The sequence below is a fragment of the Stegostoma tigrinum genome, chromosome 7 (genome assembly GCF_030684315.1).
Source record: "Stegostoma tigrinum isolate sSteTig4 chromosome 7, sSteTig4.hap1, whole genome shotgun sequence".
Classification (NCBI taxonomy): Eukaryota; Metazoa; Chordata; class Chondrichthyes; order Orectolobiformes; family Stegostomatidae; genus Stegostoma; species Stegostoma tigrinum.
In genome coordinates this window covers 98,033,832-98,049,933 of record NC_081360.1, presented here as the reverse complement: position 1 = coordinate 98,049,933, position 16,102 = coordinate 98,033,832, and the positions used below count along the sequence as shown (strand labels likewise).

The 16,102-nt window shown below is 45.8% G+C and overlaps 1 protein-coding gene across 1 annotated transcript in view; it reads left to right on the top strand.

Annotated features, from left to right (window-relative positions):
• The window catches only part of si:dkey-91i10.2 (uncharacterized protein LOC555224 homolog), a 152,074-nt gene that overhangs the window by 107,137 nt on the left and 28,835 nt on the right, over positions 1 to 16,102 (top strand). Inside the window, exon 2 of the mRNA XM_048533736.2 lies at positions 5,117 to 6,878. Coding sequence (XP_048389693.2) covers positions 5,188 to 6,878 — 1,691 coding nt within the window. The 5' untranslated portion in view covers positions 5,117 to 5,187. The remainder of the gene's footprint in view (positions 1 to 5,116; positions 6,879 to 16,102) is intronic.

The window sequence follows — 16,102 nt, the reverse complement described above, 5'->3', positions numbered from 1 at the left end:
CATGGAAGGGAAACATTTGCCCTTACCTGGCCTGGCCTGAATTTGACTCCAGGCCCGTAGAAAAGTGGTTTGTTCTTAATTGCCCTCTGAACCTGATCTAGCAGGCCACACTCAGTTCAGGGACAATTAGGGATGGTCAGCAAATTTGAAATTGTCAGTGACAGCCACATCCAGTGAAAGAATGGAAGAGAACTGTGTTTAATTCAATTGCCCTTCAAGTATTCATCTATTCCTTGATGTGTCATTCTGTGCATGTTTGTCCTTCAGAATTGCTCCATTTTCCTTTTTTTTTAAACATTGCTGCTCTGAGACTTAGAATCCCTACTGTGTAGAAGCAGACCATTTGGCCCAGCATGTTCACACTGATTCTCCATACAGCATCTCACCCAGGCCCACTCCCATATCCGATCCCTGTAATCGTGCACTTTCCATTGGCTATTCCACCTCAAGTGCACACCTCTGGGCACTATGGGGCAATTTAGCATGGCCAATCCACCTAACCTGCGCATCTTTGCACTGTGGGGGGAAACCCGAGCACCTGGAGGAAACCCACACAGATACTAGGAGAACATGCAAGCTCCACACAGACAGTCACCCGAGGCCGGAATTGAACCTGCATCCCTGGACCTGGAAGGCAGCAGTGCCAATGACTGAGCCACCATGCCGCTCATTGTGTTGCCCATATGGCAAGGTGTTTTGCGAATGAAAGCTCTTTCTCCTGATAAACATTTCAGACTACAAGAGTTGGGAAATTATCGTGACTGTTATGTTTATTCCTTAGAGACTGGTGATGATTGAGAGAGTGGGCACTTTTGAATAAAGTAAACTAAACACTGAGTGCTTTGTGAATGTTTCAGGAGACCTTTGGGAATTCAGTAAAGGCTCCCTGTGATGGATGAGCATGGGATCTGGGGACATCCTCCCTCTGGGTAAAGCTGCACAGGCTTTCTCCTGAAATTGGTTTCCATTGATAAAAGACAAAAGCTGCCAACAAGCAATTCTGAACTGCTGAGACGAGTCATACAGTTGGCAACATCCCAACCTTAGTCAGTGCTATCTGCCAGCATTTGGTCCACATCCCTCTAAACCTTTCTTATTCATAGACCCTTGTGATGAACTGCATCTTCTTAAAGAAAAGAGCACATTCTTGCTTGAGTACCTAATGAATTTCCAAGATCACTTCTACCAAGCAGCTGTTATAGACCCAGTCTACAAAGGAGGATGGTGCTATCAACCGATGCAAGTATACATTTGCAGTCGTCGGTATCGTATGCTCATGTAGCAGTTGTCTTCATTTGAAATTTGGCGTTCTTGCATTTGTCCTAAAGAGTGCAGGATGAAGAACTTCAACAACATGTCTCTCTTTTCAGCAGTAAAAGGGGAATTATCTTCTACAAACCAGCAGCCACCAGCGATACAAAACTGCACCGCCTCCCTGGTCAGGAATTGACCCCTGGATTCTTGTAGGCTGGTTTACACACACAAACACACTTGTGATAGGTGTGCCCACTCCTTCCCACAATGTTGATCAGATAGAGATCAGATAAACATACAAGCACAAAAAATAGGAAGGGGACTAGGCCATTCAGCCCCTCAAGCCCACTCCCCCATTCATTATGATAATGGCTAATCTTCTCCCTCAACCCTACTCTCCCCCCTTCTCCGTCATTCCACTCAGAGAATTACACACCCCAGTCATGAGACCACAACAGATTTCAGATATGGACAGATAAGTGACAAGGAACATTTTATGCTACATAAGTGCCAGGCAATGATCACCTCAAACGAGAGTGCAGCTAACTTTCTCAGCATTCGCTGGCATTACTGTGACTCAATCACCCGATATCAATATTGACCAGAAAGTGAACTGAACCAATCGTTGATCGTAAAGTAGGAATGGACTGGAACTTGACCAGGAACAGGTTGGTAAAGATTTGAGTCTTCCGTTGGTTGAGGCAATTCTTTGGTATACTTCTGTGAAGGCATCAAGTGAAGCTTGAAGATCTTCTTCCAAGACCACGGAGATGACATTGTAATCCACATTCTGAAATTCCACAAGCGAGGTTGTGTAATTTTCTTCTTAGATTTCAACTTGGATTCTGTCCGACCTGTAGACAATGCCCACACCACCGGGAAGCTTGTTCTTGACAAGTTGAAGAATGGTGGAGATGAAGGTGGACCCTTGACCCCTGTTTTGAAGTCACAGGATTCTATTACATGACTGTTGCGAGCATCGTTGCTGACATCTTGTCATGGAGGAGATGGAAGATGTTAATGAATGTCACTGGACAGCTGGCCTTTGACAGGATTTTCCTTGGCACATGGCTGATTGGCTGAGTCAAAGGCTTTGGTCAGGTCAATGAGGGCCATGCAGAATAGTTTGTGTTGGTCCAGGCGTTTTTTTCTGAGTTGCCCAGCAGTGAAATCATGCCCATACCTGCACACTTTGGTCAGAACCCACACTGGCTTTTAGGAAGGATTTACCCTTGAGACTGGGAGAAGGGACCTAGTGAGGCGATGATGTTCCTGGCAATGGATAATAGGAAGATTCCTCAGTAGCTCCTTTCTTGAAGATGGTGGTGATGGTAGAATCCACGAGATCGACGGGAATTTTTTTCTTTGCTCCAGATTTTCAGGAATAGTTGATACGGATAATGGGTAAGCTCTGCTCCTCCAAGTCTGAAAATCTCTGCTGAGATTCCACCTACTCCTGCACTTTTTCCATTCTTCATGTCTCTAATGGAGGCTTCAACTTCTGCCTCACTGGGTTGGAGTCTAAGATCATCACCGATGGGGGGGGTGTTGAGGGATTTCCTCATGCACATCCTCGTCTGCAATTGTATTGTAATTCAGAAATTCTTTGAAATGTTCTCTCCGTTGGAGGGTGCTATCCTTACTCTGCTCTGCTTTGAGGCCAAGGGTGTTGGGTTTGTTATGTTGGCACTGAAGAAACGGCACCATTCATGCATCCTAGATCGACCACCAGGTTTTCCTCTCCAGAAGAAAGTGTAACCAACTCAGGTAGCAAGGGCTGTTCTTCATTCCAGACAATTAATTTGCTTATTCTCCCTAAGGGTTCCAACATTCCAGGTTCCGAGACTGAGTTTGACTTTGGTTTTCAGACTGCTGGTCGATGAACCCGCTGGATGCAATTTTCCAAGCAGATTGATGATGGAACAGACTATTTTTTACAGCAGCATTCCCAGCCCATTTCCCATGCGAGGGGGGACAGAATGGATCCTGAAGGGGGCAGCTCAGTCATGAAGAAAGCTGCTGATACACCATCATGTTCGCATTCCAGACACAAAACGACTGCATCAAACTCCGCCCACTCTGTGCTGGTCCGAATCTAGGGACTTCCCAATCTCATAATCTATCCTCACCACCTCTCACCAATCACCACTGGGTTTGTGTACGGCAGTGGGGGTGGGGGTGTTAAATTCCTCTAGGTAGACACCTTGTGCATAACGTCTTTTAACTGTTGTTGCACATCAGCCAACACACAGTCCTTGACAGACAGAGATCCAATTCCAGTGTAAGAAGATCATGATCACTGGGGATCTCCCAACTGTGTAGCTTTCATCCATTGTTACTGCTGTCCATCTCACGTGCATATATTCCGCCGAGATTACCGTTGACAACCTGTTTTGGATTGTGCTTTGTCTGTTCTTTCCTCCTACCTTACCATCATGGGTGGCCCTACCAGGAGTTGGAGAACTCCTGGCAACATTGCTCTCAAGATCAACGAAACACTGAAGCCTCCCCATCGCAGCAGGGTGACAATCCACAGAAACATCTACACTATTCGTAATGTTGATGTTGCATCAGGACTAGGAGAATTATAACCCTAACCTAAATTCTAACCCTAACCCTATCACAGAATTTGTTAATTAAAAGTTTGGAGAATGATGGATACACAGGAGCGTGCTTCGAGCTGGAGATTACTCAAGGTGTTTCCATGATTTATATCTGCAATAATGAATGATCAACAGTGTGTTACAGCCTGGAATCGAATTTCCTGTGCTTCAAGAGATTCATATGCTTTATAGGTAGAAAAGTAGATTCACAGGAATGAGTTACAGAGTGGAATCTAATCAAGGGGTTTCGGGGCAGTTTACATATAGATTAACAGGTTTCTGGGAGTGAGTTGCGGCTGGAATCTAATCAACAGATTTTGGGTGGTTTATTAATACAATAACAGGCCCCAGGCATGAGTTATAGGCTCAAATCTAACTAAGACGTTTGAGTGGTTTATGTAAAGAATAATAAATACCCTGGAGTAAGATACAGAACATAATCGAGTGGTTTAGAGTGACTTAAATACAGAATAACAGATACCAAGGAATGAATTACATGCTGGAATCTAATCCAGCGGCTTAGGTGCCTTGTATATAGGATAGACACCAGGAGTAAATATTGTCACCTAACTGAGGAGTTTGGGGAGGTTTATATGTAAAATAACACATAACAGGGAGGGAGTTACAGCATGGAGTATAATCGAGGGATTCGGGCAGTTTATAAATAGAATAATAGACTCCAGGAGAGAGTAACTTGCTGGAATATATTTGAAGGGCTCAGGAGATTTCTGCCCAGCTTGGAAAATCAAAGTTCTAAATAGAAACCAAAACAAAATTGCTGGAAAAGCTGAGCAGGTCTGGCAGCATCTGTGGAGGAGGAAACAGAGTCAACGTTTCAGGTCTGGTCACCCTTCCTCAGAACTCCAAATAGAAATACTGATAATGGGAGCAGGAGTAGGCCATTCTGCACATTGCACTGATCAGCATATTCTTGGCTGATCTGCTATCTCAATGCCATTCTCCGGCTCTCTCCTAATACCCCTTGACAATTTAGTCCTTTAAAATCTATCTATTTCTTTCCTAAATGTATTCAAGGATTTGGCCTCCACAATCTCCTGTGGCAGAGAATTCCGCAGGGCACCAGCGTCCAAGTGAAGAAATCTCACCCTTGACTCAGTCCCCATATTGGATGGGATGATTAAACAATGCATTCTATCAGAAAATAGTGTTTCATTTGAATGCATGCTCTGTCAGTGTGCTTTGTGGTTGAGCGACGTCCCTAGGGATAATAGTAACAGTCTCTCTATGTCTCTCTGCAGCACAGCGCTCAGCCTCATCTCAGTGCCCAATACCCAGGAGTCTGTTTCCATTGTCTCAATGCCAAACGTGAATGCCAAACGCATTTGACTTTTCTGGAGCAGCAGTTGTATTACCCGTTCTGTGTGGCATGGACGTTGGTCACTGCTCTGATGACCTGCCGGTGCACTTGCCCACTCCTGAACCAGGCCTCACCTTCCCAGGGGGAGCTGTTATGACATACACCGCAGCCACACATGCGAGCCGGGAGGTCCCCTGTTTCCAGGACAGTGTCTCCCTGTGTGACCCGGGCTCAATGGGATGTTCGGGTTCGGCTCAGCAGCTGGCGTTCCGCCAGCGGACAGCGGAGCGCTCACTCTGCCACGCTGTGCCGGGCTGCGCTGTGGCTGTAGGCCCGGAGGCCAGGCCGTACCGGAGCTTGGAGAACCTTCACTGGACTGCAGTGGCTGAGGGCAATGTTCACTCGCTCAGCCCGCCTTGCCAGGGCGCCGGGAGGGGATTCGCCTTCCGCTGCCAGATGACCAGCGATTGGAACGAGGTCTCAACGGGGCGCCCTGACATCGACAGCCTGCTGCGTGCTAGCGTCGGTCCACGGCCGGGGAGTCCCAAGGTGGGATACCCACCGCCATTCGCCAAAGTGCCACAGTGGCTCTTCCCTTCAAAGGCCGAGAAGGCCCTGAACAGCGGAGCTAAGAAGGAACTGAAAGAGAAGCTCCGGTTCCAGAGCCCCAAGGCAGTGGAGATCGGTAAACCTGTCCGCCCTCAGGCCTTTCCCGAGGATCTCTCTGCTTCGAAGGACTGCGTTGGAAGGGTGAACCATGGCCACTGCCCGTCACGGTATGGCAAGATGTTGAGCAACCCCTTGGCGGCAATGCCTTCCCAGAACGGCTGCTCAGCTCCTCAGCAGCGATTGAGCAGCCCCGCGGAGATCAAGGAGGAAGCCATGCGGAGGTTGAAGCTGCGCCGTCAGAACAGCACGCCGAACCTGATAACCATCCCCTCCAAGGAGGAGGGTGGCGAGGTAGTGAAGTCCCAGACCACAGAACTGCTGCGCCAGCCCGGAAGGACCACTCCGAAAGAGCCGTCGACAGTGGCGTCTGAAAGGAGGCGAGCCTTTAAGGCGCGGGTCCACATTCCCTCGTTCGAGGAGTTCAAAAAGATGAGGAGGAGAGAGAGATGCCAGGCCCCAAGCACCGAGGCTCAGCCGCAGGAAAGCAAGAGTTTCGCCACTCTCTGCGGCGCAGTGAGGAGGGTGACCGGTGGCAGTTGCCCATCACTGATTAAGATGGAACACCACACCCCACGGAGGAGGCAGTCCATCAGATGCCAGGGACTCGCTTGCTATGGCCCCAGACCCTGCCGCTGTCAACCAGAATCCCAACAGCCTTGTTCGCAGACTGGCCTTACACCTACTGGCAGCGAAGCCTCTCCAGCGTCACCCATCCAGGTATTGACCAGCCCGAGGGAGCATGGTGTCTCCCCAGACCCGATCTGCACCAGCCCGGCTCCTGGGTCACCGTTGCAGACAGAAGTGACCCTGCCCCATGAGTGTGAGGACCTGGCGAAGAGACCAGAGCTTGCAAACGGGACAAGATTCAGTAAGAGCTTTAGCTGCGCGGAGAAGAACACAGCAGGAGAGGCCCAGCTGTCTTGTTGTCCTTCGCTCCTGTTGGAAACAGCTGCCGATCTCTCTGGCTATGGCGTCAGGTTTCAGCAGATGAAAGACGGCCTGATAGGCTCAGCCATTGACCTCATCAAGAAAAGGTAAGGCAAGCTATTAACTCAGCCTTCGACTTAACGCAGTTTATAATCACAGTTACCTGAGACAGGCAGCTGACCATTTTTAGCTATGTTCAGGTAGTTTGTTGAATTTGTTAAGAAGCAGCAGCCTGGATATGATACTTCAGGTCATTAGACAAAGAAGTAGGCAGCCACGATAGATGAGAGTACCTCCCCAGTCCCAAAGCTGTTCTCTAGAACGGAGGGATGGGGCAGTCGTTTTGTGGTGGTGGAGAGTTTGTCTCCAGTATCATGCAGCCTTTGGTGGTAACAGTCCTGTTTTGCTCTTGGACTGATGTAGGGAACCCCTGGTTTTCTTCCAAAAAGCTGGTAGCTCACTCAGTTAATGACCATAGGCAGCTACTCATGATGCCAAAATGGCCGTTGTCCCCTTGCCCGTCTCCAACTGAAGGTTGATTTTCATTCCTTCTAAGAACAAAAACTTTTTATTTTCCAAAACACTCCCGTCATTGTACGGCAGAATGACACCTGATAAATATTTAATTTCCCTTAGTAGAAGCCTGGTGACTACTATAGTTAGGGAGGTCTCTTGCTACACAGGACATACTAAATATGCAATGCTAACAGAACGGTAGTTTTCAAGGGGACCCCAATTTTCAAGTGACCCTATGCCAACTTGACCAGCTAGTAAATTAACCACCTGCATATTTGACTCTTAAGCAGATACTCAGCTTCCTTTTCCTCACTGCTCCTTACTATTTGTAGATTTAAGAAGCATTGGCAGGAGCAATTATGTCAGTGGCCTAATGGGATTTCCAAGCCATCAAATTATGCCTCAAACCATTCTGAAAGCTTTTCACTGGTAATAGTAAGACTATGTCTTTGTATTTTGTACAAACGGAAACACGGTTATATATTATGTGTGCATGAGTGGTGTGTGTGCATGTGTGTTCTGTGTCTCGCTTGTGTTAATTTACTGCCAATTGTAGGAATATGAGAAAAGGAAATATGATTCGTCAATTTTGTGCCCTTGAGTGCAGGACTGAGAGAACGTATTGAGGTTTCGTGATTGTTAAAGGTGAAACAAAATCAGGCTGTTGAAACAAACATGAAAACTGCCACGTGGCAAATATATTCAGGAGAGCCATGGACTCTGCAGCTTCAGGAATGGAGGAGTTAGGGTCATCAAAGGCCAAAGAGGAAATTCAGCAGAGCTGACAGAGAGGCATTCTACTCATGGTGACTCAAACGAATCCTACACTTCTTCGTATTAAAGATTTTAACAACAAAGCATAACATACACAGTCAGTGAACGAATCCTGAGCAAATGACTATAGGCTCGGGATATAGTGAACAGGGATGGAAGGATAATGTACAGGGATAGGGAGATAGTGAATAGTAACGGAGGAATAGAGAACAGGAATTGGGAATAGTGAACAGGAATGGGGGAATAATGAACGGAAATGGGGAACAGTAAACAGAGATAGAGGATGGTGAACAGTAATGGGGGAATAGTGAACAGGGATGGGGAATAGTGAACAGGATGGGGGAATAGTGAACAAGAATGGGGGATAGTGAACAGGAAGGGGGAATAGTAAACAGAGATAGAGGAGGGTGAACAGTAATGGGGGAATAGTGAACAGGGATGGGGAATAGTGAACAGGAATGGGGAATAGTGAATGGGGATGAGAGGGTAGTGAACAGGGATATGGAGATAGTGTACAGTAATGAGGGAATAGTGAACAGGAATGGGAAATAGTGGACAGGGGTGGGGAATAGTGAACAAGAATGGGGGATAGTGAACAGTAATGGGGGAATAGTGAACAGGAATGGGGAATAATGGGCAGGGATGGAGAATAGTGAACAGGAATTGGGAATAGTGACCAGGAATGGAGGAAGAGTTATCAGGGATGGGAGATAGTGAACAGGGATGGGGGATAGTGAACAGGGATGGGGAATAGTGATCAGGGATGGGGAGATAGTGAACAGTAATGAGGGATTAGTGAACAGGAATGGGGAATAGTGGACAGGGATGTGGAGATAGTGAACAGGGATCGGGACACAGTGAACAGTAATGGAGGAATAGTGAACAGGAATGGCAGAATAATGAACAGGGATGGGAGAATAGTGATCAGGGATGGGGAGATAGTGAACAGTAATGAGGGAATAGTGAACCGGAATGGGGAATAGTAAACAGGGATGGGGGATAGTGAACAGGGATCGGGACACAGTGAACAGTAATGGAGGAATAGTGAACAGGAATGGCAGAATAATGAACAGGGATGGGAGAATAGTGATCAGGGATGGGGAGATAGTGAACAGTAATGAGGGAATAGTGAACAGGGATGGGGGATAGGGAACAGGGGATAAGGAATGGAGTGAAGGGATAGTGAACAGAAATGTAGTGAACAGGATGGTGGGGTTAGTAAATGGGAAGGGAGGTTAGTAAACAGGAGGTGATGGAGTGCGAAGGATGGGGGATAGTGAACCAAGATGGGAAAATAGTGAACAAAGATGGAGGGATAATTACAGGGGAAGAGGGAAGAAAGAAATGGAGGGGAGGGTGGGTAGGTAAGTATCATATGATCAACACCTTACACTGCTACTTCCCTTCATTTTTAACTGTACTGTTACAGAAGAACTAATTAAAGAGTCATATAGTCATACAACATGGAAACAGACCCTTTGGCCCAACTCTTCCATGTTGACCATATTTCTTGAACTGAATTAGTCCCCAGTGCCTGCATTTTGTCCATATACCTCTAAACCTTTCCTATCCATGTATCTGTCCAAATGACTTTTGAAATGTTGTAATTGTACTTGCCTCTGGCAATTCCTCTGGCAGTTTATTCTGTATGTGCACCACCCTCTGTGTTGCCCCTCGGATCCATTTTAAACCTTTCCCCTCTCACTTTAAACCTATGCCCTCTAGTTTTGGACTCCCCTACCCTGGGGAAAAGATTTTGGCTATTCACTGTATCTGTGTTCTTCAAGATGTTATAAACCCCTATGACGGTCTCCCCTCAGCCTCCTACACTCCAGGGAAAAGAGTTCTAGCCCACCCAGCCTCTCCTTATAACTCAAATCCTCCAGTCTAATTGCACCAGGTCTATGTTTTCTGAAGTTTTTTTTTGTCTAGTAAAGAGTAAACATAGGAGGTGTGGTCAGTAAGTTTGCAGATGACACCAAAATTGGAGGGGTAGTGGACAGCGAAGAAGGTTACCTCAGAGTACAATGGGATCTTGATCTGATGACCGATTGGGCCAAGGAGCAACAGATAGAGTTTAATTTAGATAAATGTGAGGTGCTGCATTTTGGAAAGGCAAATCAGGGCAGGACTTACACACTTAATGATAAGGTCCTGGGGAGTGCTGCTGAACAAAGAAACCTTCGAGCGCAGGTTCATAGTTCCATGACAGTGGAATCACATAGAGAGGATAGTGAAGATATTTGGTACACCTGCTTTCATTGGTCAATGCATCGAGTTGTTGTTGGGGGGGGGGGTCATGTCACTGCACTGCAGGACATTGGCTAGGCCACTTTTATAATGCTGTATGCATTTCTAGTCTCCCTGCTACAGGAAGGATATTGTCAGACTTGAAAGAGTCGTGGAGCTATATGGGGTTCAGAAGAGATTTACAGGATGTTGCCAGGGTTCGATGGCTTGGGCTACAAGGAGAAGCTGAACAGGCTGGGGCTATTTTCCCTGGAGCATTGGAAGCAGAGGGATGAACCTTATATAGGTTTACAAAACCATGAGGGGCATGGATAGGGTGAATAGCCACGGTCATTTCCCTGGGGTAGGGGAGTTTAAAACAGGAGCGGCATAGGTTTAAAGTGAGAGGAGGAAGATTTAAAAGGAAACTAATAGGCAACCTTTTAACTCAGAGGGTGGTGCATGTCTGGAATGAGCTGTCAGAGGAAGTGGTGAAGGCTGGTGCAATAACAGCATTTGAAAAGCATCTGGAAGGGTATATGAGTAGGAAGGGTTTAGAGGGAAATGAGCCAAATGCTGGTAAATGGGACTAGATTCATTTAGGATGTCTTGTTGGCATGGACCAAAGGGTCTGTTTCCATGCTGTATAGCTCCATGACTCTATATGAACACACAGACGTAGGCGTGTACAGGTTAGGAGAGGAGCAGGCCATTCTGACAAGTTACAAATTCCACTCTAAGTCACTCATCAGCCAAACTTGGAAATCTATCAGCATTCCTTCACTGTCGCTGGGTCAAAATCCTGGAAGTCCATCCCCGTGGGCATTGTGTGTCAACAGCACGTGGACTGCAGTAGTTCAAGAAGGCAGCTCACCAGCACCTTCTCCAGGGGCAACTAGGGACGGGTAATAAATGTTGGCCTGGCCAATGATGGCCACATCCCGTGACTGAATAAAAGAATAAATCTTTGGACCTGCTCACTATTTGGGGCTGAACTGTTTGTGGTCTTACCTCCACATTCCTGCCTGCGCCCCCGATAAAATTTGAACTCCTTGCTGATCAGAAATCTGTCTTAAACTGAGTCTTGATTATATTCAATGACGTAGCCACCTGGGCTTCTTTGGAAAGAGAATTCTGAAGATGAGAAACACTCTGGGAGCAAAAGATGTCTCCTCGTGTCCATTTTAAACAGGGACCCTCTTGTTTTTAAAGAATGGTCCCCGCATCTAGTCTCTCCCCGGAAGGGAAACATTCTTTCAGCACCCAACTTTTCTCAAGATCTTATATGTTCCACCAGGAAAATCTTCTATGACATTCAGTGCATGCTAGTATGGGAACTCTATTCAATCCTAGTGCATCCGAAGCTCCCGGAGGCTATGCACAAGGAAATTGGGAAGAACACGCCTCCCAAAATTAATCCCACCATCTTAAAGCCCTTTAGACCCTGGACGTCCAGGTATACACCTGTTGTTGGTGCTAAGGTTGGGCATTTTCAGGAAGCTGATAGTTTCGGTACATAATTGGTTTTAGATCAGGTAAAAGGAACTTGGCAAAGGTCCCAAGACCAAGATTTAGGGCCAAGGTATCTGAAGGACGGCTGCCAATGGTAGAGCAGTTAAAATGAGGGAGGTAAGGGTTGAAAGAATGTAGAAATTTTGGAGGATTGTGAGACTGGATCAGATTGCAGGCATATGAAGGACCATGAAGAGATTTAAATAACCATGATGGGAATATTAAAATCAAAATGTCTCTGAACGAGGAGCTGATGCATAAAGCTCCGTGTTTCTCCATCTCTCTTTTGTCCTTCATGATGCTGCTTTAAAGTGGATCTCTTTGACCAAGCTTTTGATTGTTTGACATAATATGTCTGCAGTTGGTACAGTTTCAAATGTTGTTTGATAATTGTTACTGCGGAGTACCTCAGATGTTTTATTGCGTTAAGGGGCTTTGTAAATGTAAGCTGTTTTTGTAAACACTGCTGAAGGAGACATGATGTTAAAGGATTTTGTCTTACACTCATTAGATCTGAAAGGCAAGAAACTAATGTTCAAAAGGAGATAAAATGCATCAATATCTTTTTAGCAATGTGTGTGGTCTCTACAACAAAGCAATCATAAGTTATGTTCGGGGGTAGTAGGAACTGCAGATGCTGGAGAATCTGAGATAACAAGGTGTGGAGCTGGATGAACACAGCAGGCCAAGCAGCATCAGAGGAGCAGGAAGGCTGACGTTTTGGGCCTAGACCCTTCTTCAGAAGACCCTTCTTCAGTTGTGTTCATTCCTTTTGTCTCAGTTTGATTGGTACAGTCTTGGTGCAAGTCAAGAGTCTGGTCCTGACTCATTATGAATGCTGTGCTCCTCATGGGATTCCTGAAGAGAACATGAACTTATAGAACATAGAACTTCCTGATGGTTTTGATGCCACTGGAATCAGGAGGCGTAGCCGGTCAGGCATCTTCCCTATTTTTTGTAGGGCTACCGAGTATTGCCTGTTTTCAACAGAGGAGTTAGCACTGGTGTTAGAAAAGATGCTGTTTTACAGCAGTTGAACCCATTAGCAATTGTTATTTTAAGAGCAGAAAGGAGGATTAAGGCCTCTAGAAACCAGTGAGCAGAACTGGGCCTGAGTTACATAATCTGCTTGGATGATGCTATTTTTATTTGATGTTGATAAGTTTCTGTTCTATTTAAAGAAGTTTCCATTAACCATGAGATTTTATTTCCATTCCAGTGCCCCCTATCAGGAGTTGTTTAACCTGGTAAGGTATATTTTTAGAAAGGAGGACTGGGGGCTCTGGTGGTGCACTGGTGGTGTCCCTACTTCTGAGCAGAAGTTCACTTCCCACCTGCACCAGAGGTGTTTCATTGCACATCTGAGCAGATTGATTAAAAAAAATCTAGAAAGGATGAATAGTGGCAGCAGCCCCCTACCTCAAACAAACAGAACTTAGTACAACAGAGTTACGTGCTGTGAGTGGGAAGTCAAGAATGCATCAATTGGATTCCTTCAAAGAATGTTTAATCTGTGATTGCAGAGAACTTCAATCATGTAACATCTTACAGAAACGACAATTTCTAATTCGTGATGTTCCACTGTGCCTCCAAGTATTAATTATTTATGAAGCAATTTCCTTTCTTGGTGACTAATGGTGTCATCAATTGTGCAGTGTGACCCCTGACCACTTATCTTTGACCTAATGTTGACTGATACGAGCTAGTGTTACCACAGGGGCTAACAGTTAAAAGATATCCCAGCTGATGCATTTCAAGCAAAATCCTGTCACTTTGGTTCAACCCAGGTTGATTGTTCTCTCCTTTGTCATCATGTGCTCAAGAGGTCAAGTTTTTTCTCCTCTTGCATCACTCCCTACAACTTTTCTTGCGCCCTCTTCTCTCAGGGTCACGATTCGATGGCTGCTTTTCCAACAACTTCACCAAGAGACAGTTTAACCTCACCCAACGTTAGCCTAATGCAACGTCACAACATGCGCGCGCGCGCACCACACACACACACAAATACACACACACACACACACACACACACACACACACACACAAATACACACACACACACACACACACACACACACACACACACATCAGGCACTCACACAAACATATATGCACGCAAACACACACATACACCGCACACACACACACACACACACACACACACACACACACGCACGCACGCATACACACACGCACACATATACACACACGTACACACACACACTCACACTCACTCACACACACACACCAGGCCAGAGTAACCTGGGAGCTGTTATGAGGAAAAATTTGATACTGAGACACATTAGGAGATATTAGGACAGGTGATGAAAAGTCTTGTGAAAGGAGAATTTTAAAGAAAGAGGTTAAGAGGCAGAAAGGTTTGGTGGTGAGGTTTAAAATCAGGAATATGTTGGCATTATCACAATGTCTGTGATCCAGTTTTTCAAAGGCCCAGCTAATGCTCTGGGGACTGGGATTCAAGCCCCATCAAAGCAGAAGTGGTATTTAAATTTGATTAATAAAATCTGGAATATAAAGTTAGTCCCAGTGATGGTGACCAGGAGATTAGTGTACTTTAAGAAAAGAAATCTGCCACTTTTACTTGGTCTGGCCAACAATAAAAATGGAAACAAATGTGGATGCTGGAAAGCAGAGACAAATCCAGAAATTGCTGGCCTACAGTAGTGTGGTTGACTCTAACCGTCCTTTACAGTGACCCCAGTTAGCTATTCAGTTCAAGGACAATTAAGAATGGGCATCAAATGCTGTTCCTGCCAGCCATGCCTACACTCCATTAAAGAATGTATGTTGGAATACAATCCTTCACCTGCTAAAGAACAGCCCCCAGCATAAAGAGGGATTAGAGGGATACCGACTGAATAAGGGCAGAAGGTTTGTTTTTTAGTTTAGTAAGGGCATGATGATTGACACAGGCTTGGAGGGCCTTGGCTGTTCTGGTGCCTTACTTCTCTTCTGTTCTTTCTCTCTCTCTCTCTCTCTCTCTCTCTTATTAATGGGGATTTGGAATCAGCGTGGGAAAAATGCTAGTCCTGGGTGACAAATATTGCTCTTACATTGAGTATATGTGACAGTAAAGGCTAATTCTAATCCCAATTCTAATGTTGGATGTGGTTAGACCCAGGATGTGGTGGTTCCTACAATAGGAATAATTAACCACTACAATAACTTTGGAGCGTCAAATAACATTGAAAATGCCCTTGGCAGAAAAGCAGTTAATAAGGTGCAAATAAAATCTAGAAGGTCAATGTTAGACTGACTGGCTGGGACGGTCATTGCTGGAACAGGGAAGCCTGAGGGTGGATCTGATAGCAGCCTTTATTTTTCTAAAAGGCTTTGATAGGGTAGACATAAAGAGAATGTTTCTGATGTATATTTTACCAAATCCACACATCCCTCAACATGGTATATACTGTGGTCATCAGAACCATTTAAGATGCTTGGGTAGATTCGCTATTACTAATTCCACATGGCAAAGTCTTTTACGCAGGGTAGGTGAACCTGAACCTAGAGGACATAGGTTTAAGGTGAGGCGGGGAAAGATTTAAAAAGGACCTGAGGAGCAATGTTTTCACACAGAGGGTGGTGCGTGTGTGGAACAAGCTGCTGGAGGAAGTGGCAGAGGCTTTTTTTTCACTTTACTCAATACCAGGATGAGGACGTCGCTGGTCAGGCAGCATTTATTGCCCATCCCTAAATGCCCAGAGGGCAGTTCAGAGTCAACCACATTGCTGTGTTTCTGGAGCCACAAGTAGGCCAGACCAGGTGAGGATGGCAGTTTCCTTCCCTAAAGGACATCAGTGAACCAGATGGGGCTTGTCAACAATTGACAATGGACTCATGGTCATCATTAGATTCTTAATTTCAGATATTTTATTGAATTCGAATTTTACCAACGGCCACGGTGGGATTTGAACGCGGATCCCCGGAATGTTACCTGGGTCTCTGGATTAACAGTCCAGCAATAATACCACTAGGCCATCACCTCCACTGGCTCAAACAATTACAACATTGAAAAGGCATCTGGATGGGTAGATGACTAGGAAGGGTTTGGAGGTATTTGGGCCAAATGCTGGCAGATGGGACTGGGTCAGACTGAGATGTGTTGGACTGAAGGGTCTGTTTCCGTACCGTACGGGAGAGAAGCAGCAACAGGGGCCTCTGTGTCTGAATTCATACGTGAAGAGCAATCTCATAAATCCAGGTCTTTCTATCTGAGAAAGCGCTGATTTTTGTAGCCAGGAGTCATTGCTGGCTGTTATGTTGCTATTGTGTGGCTATT